Below are 15,304 nucleotides of genomic sequence, written 5' to 3' on the forward strand. Positions count from 1 at the left end.
GACCGTGACCAACTTAGCTTTGGACTGATTCATGTGTAGGCTATAATTTAATGTGATATTTGAGGCTCTTTTCACCAATTGATGTACAATACACACCTATATTTACAATACAGTTTGTGAGAATGTGATATGGGGGGTTTGAGACATGCTTATTTCGATATTACAAAGAAAAGCTTTTATAAACAATGGCAACACTTTCATGTTGACTGAGCCTCGATGTTGAAAAACCTCATCAATGTCTGACTTTCGGCTATCGAGATGCACAATCGGCACTACTCAAACGAGCCCATTCATATCCTGTCGCCTGATGAGAGCCAACATGACGTCAATTGCACCGCTATGTTGTCCGCGCGCAATCTTTTGCTGCATTCATGTGCTAGTCGAAACTAAGAAACTCGGACATTTGACTTACTAACTGGTTGTAGTTTATACACGTGCCGCGTTCAACGAATCAGGAGGTATGACATTTCCGAGTTTTGTAGTTCCTACTAGTACATGAACGCGGCATGAAGTGCTGAGGTCGCGTTCCCCTGCTCGGACGTTGCATGCGTTAAAACAATGGTTGCGGGCAACGTCATCGACTGCGTCATCGACTGCCAGATTGCTATAACATATAATTTGGTCAGCTGATACTTCAAATACTTATCCAGGCATTGTAAGATCTGGCAGACGTCAATAGCGCATTGGCTGAGGAACGCGCCCAATAGTAAAAGCAGTGTGAGTGAATGGTTTGGTAGCCGCTGCAGTAGGAGGAAGGAACGCGGTTCTACCCCTAGTTAGTCTCTTTCAGTTTCGCCATAAAACAATATATCAGTTTGCCCGTTCTGATAGCAATCGGTGATTTTAGTATTATACTAGGGTATTATTTGAGATAGAAGTATTTCGAATAGTTACCCCCCGGATAGAGACAGCAACCGCCATTTTAATCGAGTATAACACATTTTCGGTGACAGCGCTAGCACAACAATGGCTCTGAAAAGAATTCACAAGGTAAGAAGGAAGTCAACGAAAAGGCCCAATGTTTCGCAGTTATAATAAAAAAGCGATATATTCTAAGATGTGTTCTATTAGATGTGTCATCTGAATGATGTCGGGGTTAAATGTGGTGTGTTTAAAAGCTTGTCACCCACAGTACGGCAAATGGTCTCACGGCCGTGAAGCAATGCGCCTCGGTCGGTGTTCGATCCACATTTTTGGGCCCTCCACCTTTTTGATAACGTTACTAGTTTGCCATCTAACGTTAGCTCGTTAGATTAGTAATGTATCTTTATCAAGAGAAGATCCGTGTGCTTTACATATCTATAATCGCATAATTCAAACGAACTGGTTTACATGATAGTCGTTTGATTGGTAGTTAGCTGGCTGACAACATTATTTAGGTAACTAGTTACGTAGCTAGCTATGGCTAATTCAGTCGGCGGCTAACGTTAGTTGTCTGCTAGCTATCCAGTCAAATTTCTAGCTAACGGTAGTTATGCTAGCCATTCAAATATATTTTAATGTTTTATGTCCCACAAATCACTGAGCTAACTAGATAAAACATGACGAATGCAGCTCCATATATCAGCCTTCCACTCCACTAACTTCACAGATTTACATGGGGGCCCGAGAAACGCTAGTGAGCTAACGTTAACTCTCTAGTTAACAAGATGAGTTCTAGTTTTATTCGCACATTAGTTAGCTACATAATGCAGCTAGCTAGCTAACCAGTTAGTTGGATGTTTACTAGATGGGTAGATCACCCGATGGGCTTTTTTTATTCCATGTAATTGTCAGTCATCACTCATACTTTTAATCTAGATGCAATGCGTGACAGTTAGCTAGCTAACATTGGGGCATTGTTAACAAGCTAAAGTTATGGATTCATTACTTTTGATAGTCATGTTGACAAAATATGTCCAGCTAACGTTAGTAGGTGCCAGGCAATCCGAGTAATAGCTGCCATGATGTTGACTAAATACCATGGATATCTCAGGTGTGACTTGTGAAATGTTTTGTTTAATTCGTTCGTTTTCGATTACCAAAAGCTCAGTAGAATGAAATTGTGAGATCAGGCAGTTATCTAACAACATTTTACAGTTTTTAGGTGTTCTGTTGTTAACTCTGGTGTCACATTACTAGTGAGGGCATGATGTATAGAGGGCATTCTTGGTGGGTGGGTGTATGTGTGGTTTATTGATGAACAGTCCATTTGAGCTGTTCAATAGAACTTGATTGATATGGACAACTGGCTGCCCCTTAACATTGTGAATAATCAAGTTGTTGTATACCAAATATGAGGAGTATACCCCCTGTGCCCTCAGAACAACCTCCATTTGTTGGGGCATGGACTCTACAAGGTATCAAAAGTGTTTCACAGGGATGCTGGCCCATGTTGACGCCACTGCCTCCCACAGTTGTGTCAAATTGGCTGGATTTCTTTTGGGTGGTGGGCCATTCATGATACACACAGAACTATTCAGTGTGAAAAATCCAGCAGCGTTGCAGTTCTTAACACACTCAAAGCGGTGTCACTGGCACCTACTATCTACTCAAGGCTAAAAAAAATCCTTCTTTAACCTGGATTTAACAGATTACATCAAGGCATCATAGCTTTCACTTGGATTTACCTGGCCAGTCTGTTATGGAAAGAGCAGGTGTTCTTAATGTTTTGTATACTCACTGTATGTATTGGTCTATAGGTGCATACGTTCAAATAGTATTGTCATTGCTAACCACTTACTCCTGTCTCTCAGGAGTTGAATGACTTGGCACGGGACCCCCCAGCCCAGTGTTCAGCAGGACCAGTAGGAGATGACAGTAAGTAGCTCCTCATCAGGCAACACAACAATACTATGACATTTCAGGCTTCCAAAGGTCTTGTAACAAGCAAACAAACAAGTAGGCTAGATGCAGATAGTTTTTCTAAATGGTGGTGAGTCTGGTGCACCCTGGTTTATTAAGAATCTCTCAGTCAACCAGAATCACAGGAAATCTGGACTGCATATAAAAATAATCATAAAAATGTTGTTGTTGTCACATACACTGGATAGGTGCAGTGAAATGTGTTGTTTTTACAGGGTCAGTTATACTAGTATGGCACCCTTGGAGCAAATTAGGTTTCACTTTTGGTGTTGGGCCAGGTACCAGGAAGTCTTTGCAATCTAATAATGATTTCTGGCTCCAGTAGGGTTGGTGAGATGTACATCATAGCCTGACACTGCCTTGCCATATTTGACCTGACCAGTGACCACCATAAACAGTATATTGTCAATTCATTGATCAGATTGCACATGTTTCCCTGTATCTGACAAATGACCAAAAAACAAGTCATTTTAACAGGAAGGGAATTAATTTCTATGGAAATGACTGGTTTTCATCAAGCTGTCAGCTCCAGAGAAAGCTTCTCACTGTAATCTGGTTCAGGTTATTAATCAATCTACCAGGGTGTTTACATACACTACAGGAACAAGATCATCCACATGCGTTGATCACATTTTTACTAATACTGTATTATTTAGTCGATTGGTTGATCGTTGGATAGCGGTCGCTGTCCACGGTTCTGAAACTCATCAGTGCACTCCTAAACTAAACTGCCGCCTTTTCCTAGACCATGTTGCTGCACAACAGCAAAGTTATCCAGCATATTGGTGTTGAGAACAATGTGGTGGTGGCAGCAGCAGAGTTGGGAGACGTTACAACAGCCCTTGCCTTAATTTTTAAAGAAAAGTGAGGAGGGATCCCCAACTTAAATAGGTCTATAATCAATAGCCTAACTACCCCCTACCCCACATGTTGGATAAACAATTTCACAAATTCGGCTGTTTTTCATATTTGCTATGCTGTAATGAAGGTGTTACACTTTTTTCATTAGAACAGCCTCTCTGGTATTACTTCTAATTTATTTAGTGTTCACGCTGTTCCAAATTGTCAAAAAATGATAATAACCCTCCTTTCTCTTGACCTTATTGTTATTATGATCATTATAATAATAATAAATGACATTATCATTGGTAGGGTTAGTACAGCAGCCTTGTATAACCACCATCCAACTGTGGGCCTAAGAGCACATCCTGTTTAGTCTTAATACCGTAACTTATTTAGGTGTATATTTCAATACTTATAGTGCATTTGGAAAGTATTCAGACCCCTTGACTTTTTCCACATTTTGTTACATTACAGAAGGCTGACAGGAGAATAAGGAATCTAAAAAATATTTTTCCATCAATTTAATTCATCTTCACACCCCATAATGACAAAGCAAAAACAAGTTTTCACCGTCATTTTGGGGGTATTGTGTATAGATTGATGGGGGGGGATATTTTAGGGTAAGGCTGTAATGTGAAAAAAGTCAAGGGGTCTGAATTCTTTCCGATGCCACTGTATCAGTCATTCATCCCTTCATGTCATCACACCGCATACGAGTCATTCATCAATCAAGCATTATAGTTTTAAAATAGAATGACAAAGCGACCCTTGAATAATTAGCATAAACAATAAATAAGCTGCTCCATTTTGGAAATTGCATTCACGAATGAATGTGACTTTTTTATGTCTTTGCTGTAATAATGGCTTTACAAAAAAAGCGTTACCACTGACTGTTACACATATAATTTTAGTGTTTACATTGTTCCAAACGGTCAAAGATTATATTGTAATCTAACAGCACCCGTTTTGCACACATAATATACCCACAGCTCTTTCCTTTACCTTTTTGATCTCCAGTATTTTCCACAACTAGTCAAATTTATTCCACACTTCTGACTTCCCCTTTTTCCTCCTGAGCAACCAGTAAACATTTTCACCCCATTAGAGTTTATTTGTGACGTCCTCTGCATCCATTTGACTGTTGTGTGTTCGGAATTTGTGATTATGATAGGACCTCTATACCAGGCGGTGTCAGAGGAAGACCCTAAAAATTGTCAGACTCCAGCCTCCCTAGTTATAGACTGTCCTCTCTGTTACATCACGGCAAGTGGTAATGGAGCACCAAGTCTCGGTACAAAAGGCTTCTCAAAAGTTTCCACCCCCAACCCATAAGACTCCTGAACAGCTAATCAAATGGCTACCCAGACTATTTTAATTGTTTGCCCCACCCCCTCTTTTAAGCTGCTGCTACTCTGTTTATTATCTATGCATAGTCACTTTAACTCTACCTACATATTACCTGGACTAACCGGTGCTCCCACACATTGACTCTGTACCGGTACCCCCTGTATATAGCCTCCTCACATTGACTCTGTACCCCTACCCCCAGTATATAGCCTCCTCACATTGACTCTGTACCGGTACCCCCTGTATATAGCCTCCTCACATTGACTCTGTACCCGTACCCCCAGTATATAGCCTCCTCACATTGACTCTGTACCCCTACCCCCAGTATATAGCCTCCTCACATTGACTCTGTACCGGTACCCCCTGTATATAGCCTCCTCACATTGACTCTGTACCGGTACCCCCTGTATATAGCCTCCTCACATTGACTCTGTACCGGTACCCCCTGTATATAGCCTCCTCACATTGACTCTGTACCGGTACCCCCTGTATATAGCCTCCTCACATTGACTCTGTACCGGTACCCCTGTATATAGCCTCCTCACATTGACTCTGTACCGGTACCCCCTGTATATAGCCTCCTCACATTGACTCTGTACCCGTACCCCCAGTATATAGCCTCCTCACATTGACTCTGTACCCCTACCCCCAGTATATAACCTCCTCACATTGACTCTGTACCGGTACCCCCTGTATATAGCCTCCTCACATTGACTCTGTACCGGTACCCCCTGTATATAGCCTCCTCACATTGACTCTGTACCGGTACCCCCTGTATATAGCCTCCTCACATTGACTCTGTACCGGTACCCCCTGTATATAGCCTCCTCACATTGACTCTGTACCGGTACCCCCTGTATATAGCCTCCTCACATTGACTCTGTACCTGTACCCCCAGTATATAGCCTCCTCACATTGACTCTGTACCCCTACCCCCAGTATATAGCCTCCTCACATTGACTCTGTACCGGTACCCCCTGTATATAGCCATTGACTCTGTACCGGTATCCCCTGTATATAGCCTCCTCACATTGACTCTGTACCGGTACCCCCTGTATATAGCCTCCTCACATTGACTCTGTACCGGTACCCCCTGTATATAGCCTCCTCACATTGACTCTGTACCCGTACCCCCAGTATATAGCCTCCTCACATTGACTCTGTACCCCTACCCCCAGTATATAGCCTCCTCACATGGACTCTGTACCCCTACCCCCAGTATATAGCCTCCTCACATAGACTCTGTACCCCTACCCCCAGTATATAGCCTCCTCACATTGACTCTGTACCGGTACCCCCTGTATATAGCCTCCTCACATTGACTCTGTACCCCTACCCCCAGTATATAGCCTCCTCACATAGACTCTGTACCTGTACCCCCAGTATATAGCCTCCTCACATTGACTCTGTACCGGTACCCCCTGTATATAGCCTCCTCACATTGACTCTGTACCGGTACCCCCTTTATATAGCCTCCTCACATTGACTCTGTACCGGTACCCCCTGTATAAAGCCTCGCTACTGTTATTTTACTGCTGCTCTATAATCATTTTTTTACTTATCTATTTTTTACTTATTTTCCTTAACTGCATTGTTGGTTAAGGGCTTATAAGTAAGCATTTCACTGTAAAGTCTACGCTTGTTATATTAGACAGGTGACAAATCAAATAAAAATTCTGCATTGCTTGCTGTTTGGGGTTTTAGGCTGGGTTTCTGTATTGCACTTTGTGACATCAGCTGATGTAAAAAGGGGTTTATAAATACATTTGATTGATTTGATATAGGTCAGGCCCCATTGGTCACGTGCATGCAATGCATACATATGTCACATAAAGAGAGCAAGGTTTGAGGGAACAGGGAATGGTTTTTCCCTAAACAAATGAGGGATTTCGTTAACAGACCTTTCCAGTCAGAAATGGCTGTAATTATGTTACAGCTTCAGCAATACGGACAGCCCGATGAACACTGATGTTCTGTGGTGGTCGCTGCAGCAGGGAGGAGAACGAAACAATGGGTCAGTCACTCGCTGTCTTTTTATTTATTTTTTAAAATATATTTTTATTAAACAACACAGCAAGTCTGAGCCCGTCACAATAAAATCAATTGCGGTCGGACTCCGTTTTAGTCATTTGTGTCTCATTTATTTCATCAAATAGTGCGCTTAAAGCATCAGACTAGCTTGGTGCATATAGTTGATTTGATAAAACACATAGGATATGTCTGTATGGAAAAAATACACACAAAAGAAATTCTACCAATTGATTTTTTGAAAGAACAAAGATTTTAGGGGACAGCCCTAATCCATACCCATTGGATGTAGTAATCACATCTTGACTGGCTGACTGAGCTAAACGACTACCCCGTAGCTCTCACTTCCATCATCATGAAGTGCTTTGAGAGACTAGTCAAGGACCATATCACCTCCACCCTACCTGACACCCTAGACCCACTCCAATTTGCTTACCGCCCCATTAGGTCCACAGACGACGCAATCGCAATCACACTGCACACTGCCCTAATACATCTGGACAAGAGGAATACCTATGTGAGAATGCTGTTCATCGACTACAGCTCAGCATTTAACAACATAGTACCCTCCAAACTCATCATCAAGCTCGAAGACCCTGGGTCTCGACCCCGCCCTGTGCAACTGGGTACTGGACTTCCTGACGGGCCGCCCCCAGGTGGTGAGGGTAGGTAACATCTCCACCCCTCTGATCCTCAACTCTGGGGCCCTACAAGGGTGCGTTCTGAGCCCTTTCCTGTACTCTCTGTTCACCCACGACTGCGTGGCCATGCACGCCTCCAATTCAGTCATCAAGTTTGCAGACAACACTACAGTGGTAGGCTTGATTACCAACAACGACGAGACGGCCTACAGGGAGGAGGTGGGCCCTCGGGGTGTGGTGTCAGGAAAATAATCTCACACTCAATGTCAACAAAACAAAGGAGATGATCGTGGACTTCAGAAAAACAGTAGAGGGAGCACCCCCTTATCCACATCGACGGGACAGTAGTGGAGAGGGTAGAAACTGAAATGGTCCAACCACACAGACAGTGTGGTGAAGAAGCGCAGCAGCTCCTTTTCAACCTCAGGAGGCTTAAGAAATTTGACTTGTCACCAAAAGCACTCAAACTTTTACAGATGCACAATCAAGAGCATCCTGTCGGGCTGTATCACCGCCTGGTACGGCAACTGCTCCGCCCACAACCGTAAGGTTCTCCAGAGGGTAGTGAGGTCTGCACAACGCATCACCGGGGGCAAACTACCTGCCCTCCAGGACACCTACACCACCCGATGTCACAGGAAGTCCATAAAGATCATCAAGGACAACAACCACCCGAGCCACTGCCTGTTCACCCCTCTATCATCCAGAAGGAGAGGTCACTACAGGTGCATCAAAGCGGGGACAGAGAGACTGAAAAACAGCTTCTATCTCAAGGCCATCAGACTGTTAAACAGACACCACTAACATTGAGTGGCTGCTGCCAACATACTGACTCAACTCCAGCTACTTTAATAATGGAAAAAATGATGTAAAAAATGTATCACTAGCCACTTTAAACAAATTCACTTCATATACTGTTTACTTAACCTACATTACTCATCTCATATGTATATACTGTACTCAATACCATCTACTGCATCTTGCCTATGCCGTTCTCTACCATCACTCATTCATATATTTTTCTGTACATATTCTTCATCCCTTTACACTTGTGTGTATATGGTAGTTGTTGTGAAATTGTTTTGTTAGATTACTCGTTGGTTATTACTGCATTGTCGGAACTAGAAGCACAAGAATTAACATCTGCTAACCACGTGTCTGTGACAAAGGAAATTTGATTCACTGCAAATTAAGAAATGGTTATTAAACTGCATTATAAAGCCAAGTTAAATGATATAAAGAATGATGGACAACTTTGGAATACTTTAAAGGAAATGGGCAGAAATACACTTTCATCGAATCAGATGGCTTAGTCATCACAACCATTTATGTTCCCAGTTATTTTAATGATTACTTCATTTGTAATGTGGCAAATGTTTTTTTAGAATGAACAGCATTGTAAGTTAGAATCTTGTAAAGTTGGTGTGGGAGCGGTGGGGAATTTGTTATCGATCAATAATGACATTGACAATTTAGATGGAAAGCTACTGAGGATTGTAGCTGACTCTCTGGCCACTCCTATCTGTCATATCTTTAATCTGAGCCTAGAGAAAAGTCTTTGTCCTCAGGCCTGGAGGGAAGCCAGTCATTCCACTACCCAAGAGTGGTAAAGCTGCCTTTACTGGTTCTAGACAGCAGACCTATCAGCTCTTAGTCAACGGATGAAAAATATCTTTGACTAAAGACAATGCTTTTCCTCTGACTTTATAGTCTGCTTATAGACAGGGGCGCTCAACATGTACTGCACTAATACAAGTAACTGATTAGTTGAAAGAAATTGATAATAAGAAGATTGTGGGAGCTGTACTGTTAGATTTCAGTGCAGCCTTTTTATTTATTTTACCTTTATTTAACTTGGCAAGTCAGTTAAGAACAAATTCTTATTTACAATGATGGCCTAGGAACAGTGGGTTAACTTCCTGTTCAGGGGCAAAATGACAGATTTGTACCATGTCAGCTCGGGGATTTGAACTTGCAACCTTTAGGTTACTAGTCCAATGTTCTAACCACTACCCTGCCACCCCCTTGATATTAAATCAAAGTTTGTCACGTGTGCCGAATACAACAGACCTTACAGTGAAATGCTTACTTACAGGCTCTAACCAATAGTGCAAAGAAGGTATTAGGTGGACAATGTAAAGAAATAAAACAACAGTAAAAAGACAGGCTTTATACAGTAGTGAGGCTACATTAGACACCGGAAATGTCAGGCTGATTGAGATAGGATGTAGATGTGTGTAGCAGTTTAGCTTCCATCCCTCTCCTTGCCCCTACCTGGCCTCGAACCAGGGACCCTCTGCACACATCGACAACAGCCACCCTTGAAGCATCGTTACCCATCACTCCACAAAAGCCGCAGCCCTTGCAGAGCAAGGGGAACAACTACCTCAAGGTCTCAGAGCGAGTGACGTCACCATTTCACATTAGTTACATATGGTTAAAGTGACTGTATATATGATGAACAGAGTAGCAATAGCGTAAAAGAGGGGGTGGTGGATGGCGGGACAAAATGCAGATAGCCCGGTTAGCCAATGTGCGGGAGCACTGGTTGGTCGGCCCAATAGAGGTAGTATGTACATGAATGTATAGTTAAAGTGACTATGCATTTATGATAAACAGAGTAGCAGCAGCAGCGTAAAAAGAGGGGTTGGGGGAACACAATGCAAATAGTCCGGGGAGCCATTTGATGACCTGTTCAGGAGTCTTATGGCTTGGGAGTATAAACGATTGAGAAGCCTTTTTTGACAATAACCTGCTGTTGGGAAGTTGTTTTAACAACCTGTGCCATATCATTCAGAGCTATTCATCTAATATAACTGAGGATTTTCTTTAATGTCAACCATGTAGGGTGTGGTGTACTGCAGGGCAGCTCTCTAGGCCCTCCACTCTTATTTCTATTTCTACCAATTACCTGCCACTGGAATTAAACAAAGCCTGTGTCCATGTATGCTGATTCAACCATATGTGTCAGCAACCACAGCTAATGAAGTCACTGAAACTCTTACCAAGCAGTTGCAGTCAGTTTTGGAATGGGTGGCCAGTAATAAACTGGTCCTGAACATCTCTAAAACAAAGAGAATTGTATTTGGTACAAATCTAGACCTCAGCTGAATCTGGTAATGAATGGCGTGACTATTGAACAAGTTGAGTCTAAATTACTTGGCGTTACCTTAGATTGTGTGTGCGTTATATATATATATATATATATATATAAATATATACATTTCCAATGTTTGTAAAGAGGGTGAGAGGTCTGTCTGTAATAAAGAGATGCTCTGCTTTTTTGACACCGCACTCCAAGAAGCAAGTCCTGCAGGCTCTAGTTTTATCTTATCTTGATTATTGTCCAGTCATATGGTCAAGTCTAGTTTTTTATCTTATCTTGATTATTGTCCAGTCATATGGTCAAGTCCTGCAGGCTCTAGTTTTATCTTATCTTGATTATTGTCCAGTCATATGGTCAAGTCCTGCAGGCTCTAGTTTTATCTTATCTTGATTATTGTCCAGTCATATGGTCAAGTACTGCAGGCTCTAGTTTTATCTTATCTTGATTATTGTCCAGTCATATGGTCAAGTGCTGTAAAGAAAGACCTAGTTAAGCTGCAGTAGGCCCAGAACAGAGCGCCATGTCTTGCTCTTCATTGTAATTCGAGGGCTTCTATAAATACCATCCATGCCAGTCTCTTAAATAAGAGTTGAGGAGAGACTGACTACATCACGTCGTCTTTTTAAAAGAAACGTCTTAAAAATAGTCAACTTACGCACACACCCACCAGACATGCCACCAGGTGTCTTTTCACAGTCCCCAAATCCAGAACCAATTCAAGAAAACGTACAGTATTCTATAGAGCCATTATTGCATGGAACTCCCTTCTCATATTACTCAAGTGAACAGCAAACCTGGTTAAAAAAAAAAAGATGAAGCAGCACAACGCCTCTCCTCTATTTGACCTAAATATTGTTTGTATGTATTAAGTAGGCTGTGTGCTGTTTCAACATTTTATGTAGTTCTGTTATTGTCTATCAATGTTCTGTGTTTCATGTTTTGTGTAGAACCCAGGAAGAGTAGCTGCAGCTTTCGGCAACAGCTAATGGGATCCTAATAAAATACCACATGAACACAACCACTAGCTGTAATCCTCTGTAGCAAGCCGTGCGCAAGCACAATATAACATACTTTCGCTGTTCTGAGACCTCTTCTCGTCAAATAGGCTAACGTCTGAGATTACGCAGTGTTTACTCAAATTCCATTTATTGATCATAATAAGATATGAAGTTCAAAGCCATTTAACAAACTGAGTGGTTCACTCAGACAAGTGTCAAAGGCCATCTGATATCTTTTTGATAAAGTATATTGATATTACTCTTATCAGAGAATATGGTGAAGAAGTGCATTGGCTTATCGTACCAGTGTTGTCTCTAGAAAACTAAGTGATTCCACTGTTTGTCTGCCTGCTTGAGAATCACTAGCTGTTAACCACTCTCTGGCAACCATCTGATCTGGTATATACTAGCCCTGCCCTGTGCCCTACATGTTGTACAAGGTAGACTAGTTGTTGTTTTGAAAGGAAAATGTGACATATTTTGAGCTTTTGTCACCCTTGTCCAAAACTTGTTTTGAGCTTCTAACATCCCAGATAGGCTAGAGTAGCAACCTGTGTCTTTCAAATAAAGTGGTTGTATAATGGTCCTAAACTCTTATTCCTTATATATTTTCTCACATTTCCCCATTTTTACTTCAGGATGGTATTGGTGCATTTGTTTAAAGTGTTCTGAAGTTCTAGTTCTTTTTAGTTGAGCGCTTTACATTCATTCTTCTCTTTAGATGGCATTTGGCCACTCCCCTGTGTTTAGGACGGATTACGTCAGCAATATAACAATTGCTTTAATACAAATATCCATTTGCTTAACTACTGCACTGACATCATTCATGATGTCAATCAAAAAAATGATACTGCTGGGATGGTATTATAAGTCATATAGAATGAATATCCAGCCCCACCCTGTGCTTTGCCTCATCCTGACTTCACAGCATTCAACACTCTCGCTACACCGACTACGTCTGACGGTTTCACTGCTCTCTCTTTCAGTGTTTCACTGGCAAGCCACGATAATGGGACCTGTAAGTACTGTGACGACAATCAGTCATTATCATAAATGAGCTTTTATTACTTTCTATAGTACAGTGTATCTCACCATGATGACATTCTCCTAATGACCTGTGAAGCTCTAAGATTGAATTGATACTAATGGTGCTGAATCTTCTACTCTAACAGAACGACAGCCCTTATCAGGGTGGGGTATTCTTCCTGACTATTCACTTTCCCACAGACTACCCCTTTAAACCGCCAAAGGTGAGCCAGAAATACGTGTACACACACACACACACGCACTGAATTTACAGACGACATCCACTTGTCGTAGTCAATCATACACACATTTGTTTGAACGTGTGTTTTATGTGATGGCTGTAACTGCGTGGTTTCGTGATGCTCCCTTTCTGTACCTTTCATCCATTTGACTTATTTCTTCCTCCTCTCAACCACGTCCATTCTGTTTGTTTCTCTGTGTGTGCAGGTTGCGTTTACCACGAGAATCTACCACCCAAATATCAACAGCAACGGCAGCATTTGTCTGGACATCCTGCGATCACAGTGGTCTCCCGCCCTCACCATCTCCAAAGGTACACCGTACAATACAGTAGATGGAAGATGTGAATAAAACCGCTTTGTTTTTATTTGACTTTAACGTTGTGAAGTATGAATGGGGGAGGGGTGATTCCTGTGTCTGTTTTTGTAACTCTTTAAGTTCAGCTCTCCTTCAGTCCTAAACCAATAAAAGGACCTTGACCTCTTCCTTTTAGTTCTACTGTCAATCTGCTCTCTGCTGTGCGACCCAAACCCAGACGACCCCTTAGTACCTGAGATCGCCCGCATCTACAAGACGGACAGGGAAAAGTGAGTATATAGCTTCAGAAAACGGTTTTCTTTAGGATGACCTATAACCTCTTGAGTCCATGTGGTTAATATAGCAGGATCTTCTTAGATCCTTTAGATAATCCTCTGGTTATTGGTCTGAATGCTAAAACTTTTGAACAGATAGTAATCTGGACTCCTACTGTATTCAAGAAGCAGAAATTCACTATTTTTCTCTGCTTCCAGGTACAACAGAATAGCTCGGGAATGGACACAAAAGTATGCAATGTAGTGTTGGCGTAGAATCATGACCAACCACCTCTACAGCTAATGTTAGCGGAGCTTTAAAAGTAAAGAGAAAAAAATGAAAAAGATCTTGTTGGTTTCCATTGGAGTGCTTTCTTTGAGCCACATCTCCCCTTAACCAGAGCACCTGTAAACCCCCCCCCCCCTTCACGACCAATCCACCCACCTCGGCCTCTCCACCCAACTTAACCTGGCAGCCATGGTGTACATATTCTCAAACTGCAATCGTACCCCCCCTTGTGCTCCTTTCATACCCACCCCACGCTCCCCTCCTTATTCCTGGTCATATTCCTGGTGCAGGCTGGGCTGTCTAGGGCCCTACCTACACCCTCACTCCAAATGTTCTTCATTCTTAAAGCATTCCTTATCTGTATGACTTGGGGACTGTTCCTTTCTTTTTTGGGGGGGGGGGTCTGAAATTGGGGGAATTTTTTTTTTTACTCTACCTTGTTTTCTTTCCTGATCTCCCAGCTATATAGGCATGATTTCAGGAAAGCGTTTCACATGTTGAGCCGGGGACACTCGTGTTTTGTATAAAATCTAGTAAGGAATTATTTTAATCATAGCAGGCTATAGAATGGAAAACTGTTATGGCCTTTTCGTCTGTTTCTCTTGAATTATATGAAAGGACTTGAATTTATCCACTCTCCCCCACTATTGCCATAAGCCTAGATTGTTCCTTGCACGCGCACACACATACCCAAACTCAGTTTCTCCAAGACCACCACCTTCGTTACATTCACAAACTGGAGGTTTTGGACCAGGTATTTAAAGAAAGTTTTCTTAGTTTAACCTATTTTATTTCCCTATAACTCATAGGTTGCATTTTTGTTATTGTTGAAATTTGAGGCTAACATCTTCAGGCTTGGGCTCTGGGTGCGAGGACAAAATGCTCCTCACACAAACAAACTCTGTATATTAAATTACCTGAGAGGCTCTTTGAGCTTTGTGTGTTGATTAAACTGTGTAATAAAAACCATGACTCAAGCTTCCACTGAGTTTCAAACATCACTTGCTAGAGAGAAGGATGGAAGACCGCTACTGGTTTTGCTTCATGTCTTTCAATATTTTTCCCCTGCTAAATTAAAGGGGGAAAATGCATATTAAGGGGTACCATGGCTAATATGGCCCTAATATGTAAATCATTTTGTAATGTAATTACATTTTGCTCTGAAATGCTGTGACTTTATACCACTTGCCTTACAGAAATAATATGTTGCACATTATAACTGCTTCATTTTTGTTTTACCAATATTTCATATTGTTTTTGTAGTAGCTTATGTTTGTTTTTTTCCCAAAACATCTAAATAAGTTGTCTGATTATTGACAACCTACAGCAGAGTTCATCAACTGTATTCAGCTGGGGGAACCACGCCCTGA

The 15,304-nt window shown here is 41.8% G+C and overlaps 1 protein-coding gene across 1 annotated transcript; it reads left to right on the forward strand.

The window, feature by feature from the left end:
- Nucleotides 1-670: 670 nt before the first annotated feature.
- ube2d2 (ubiquitin-conjugating enzyme E2D 2 (UBC4/5 homolog, yeast)) lies at nucleotides 671-14,911 on the forward strand. Its single transcript, XM_046295915.1, has 7 exons — nucleotides 671-990; nucleotides 2,736-2,799; nucleotides 12,794-12,825; nucleotides 12,980-13,057; nucleotides 13,281-13,386; nucleotides 13,567-13,660; nucleotides 13,865-14,911. Exons 1-7 carry the CDS (start codon nucleotides 967-969, stop codon nucleotides 13,908-13,910), a joined length of 444 nt encoding a protein of 147 aa, XP_046151871.1. The 5' UTR covers nucleotides 671-966; the 3' UTR covers nucleotides 13,911-14,911.
- The last annotated feature ends 393 nt before the right edge of the window (nucleotides 14,912-15,304 follow it).

The sequence above is a fragment of the Oncorhynchus gorbuscha genome, linkage group LG13 (assembly GCF_021184085.1).
Source record: "Oncorhynchus gorbuscha isolate QuinsamMale2020 ecotype Even-year linkage group LG13, OgorEven_v1.0, whole genome shotgun sequence".
Classification (NCBI taxonomy): domain Eukaryota; kingdom Metazoa; phylum Chordata; class Actinopteri; order Salmoniformes; family Salmonidae; genus Oncorhynchus; species Oncorhynchus gorbuscha.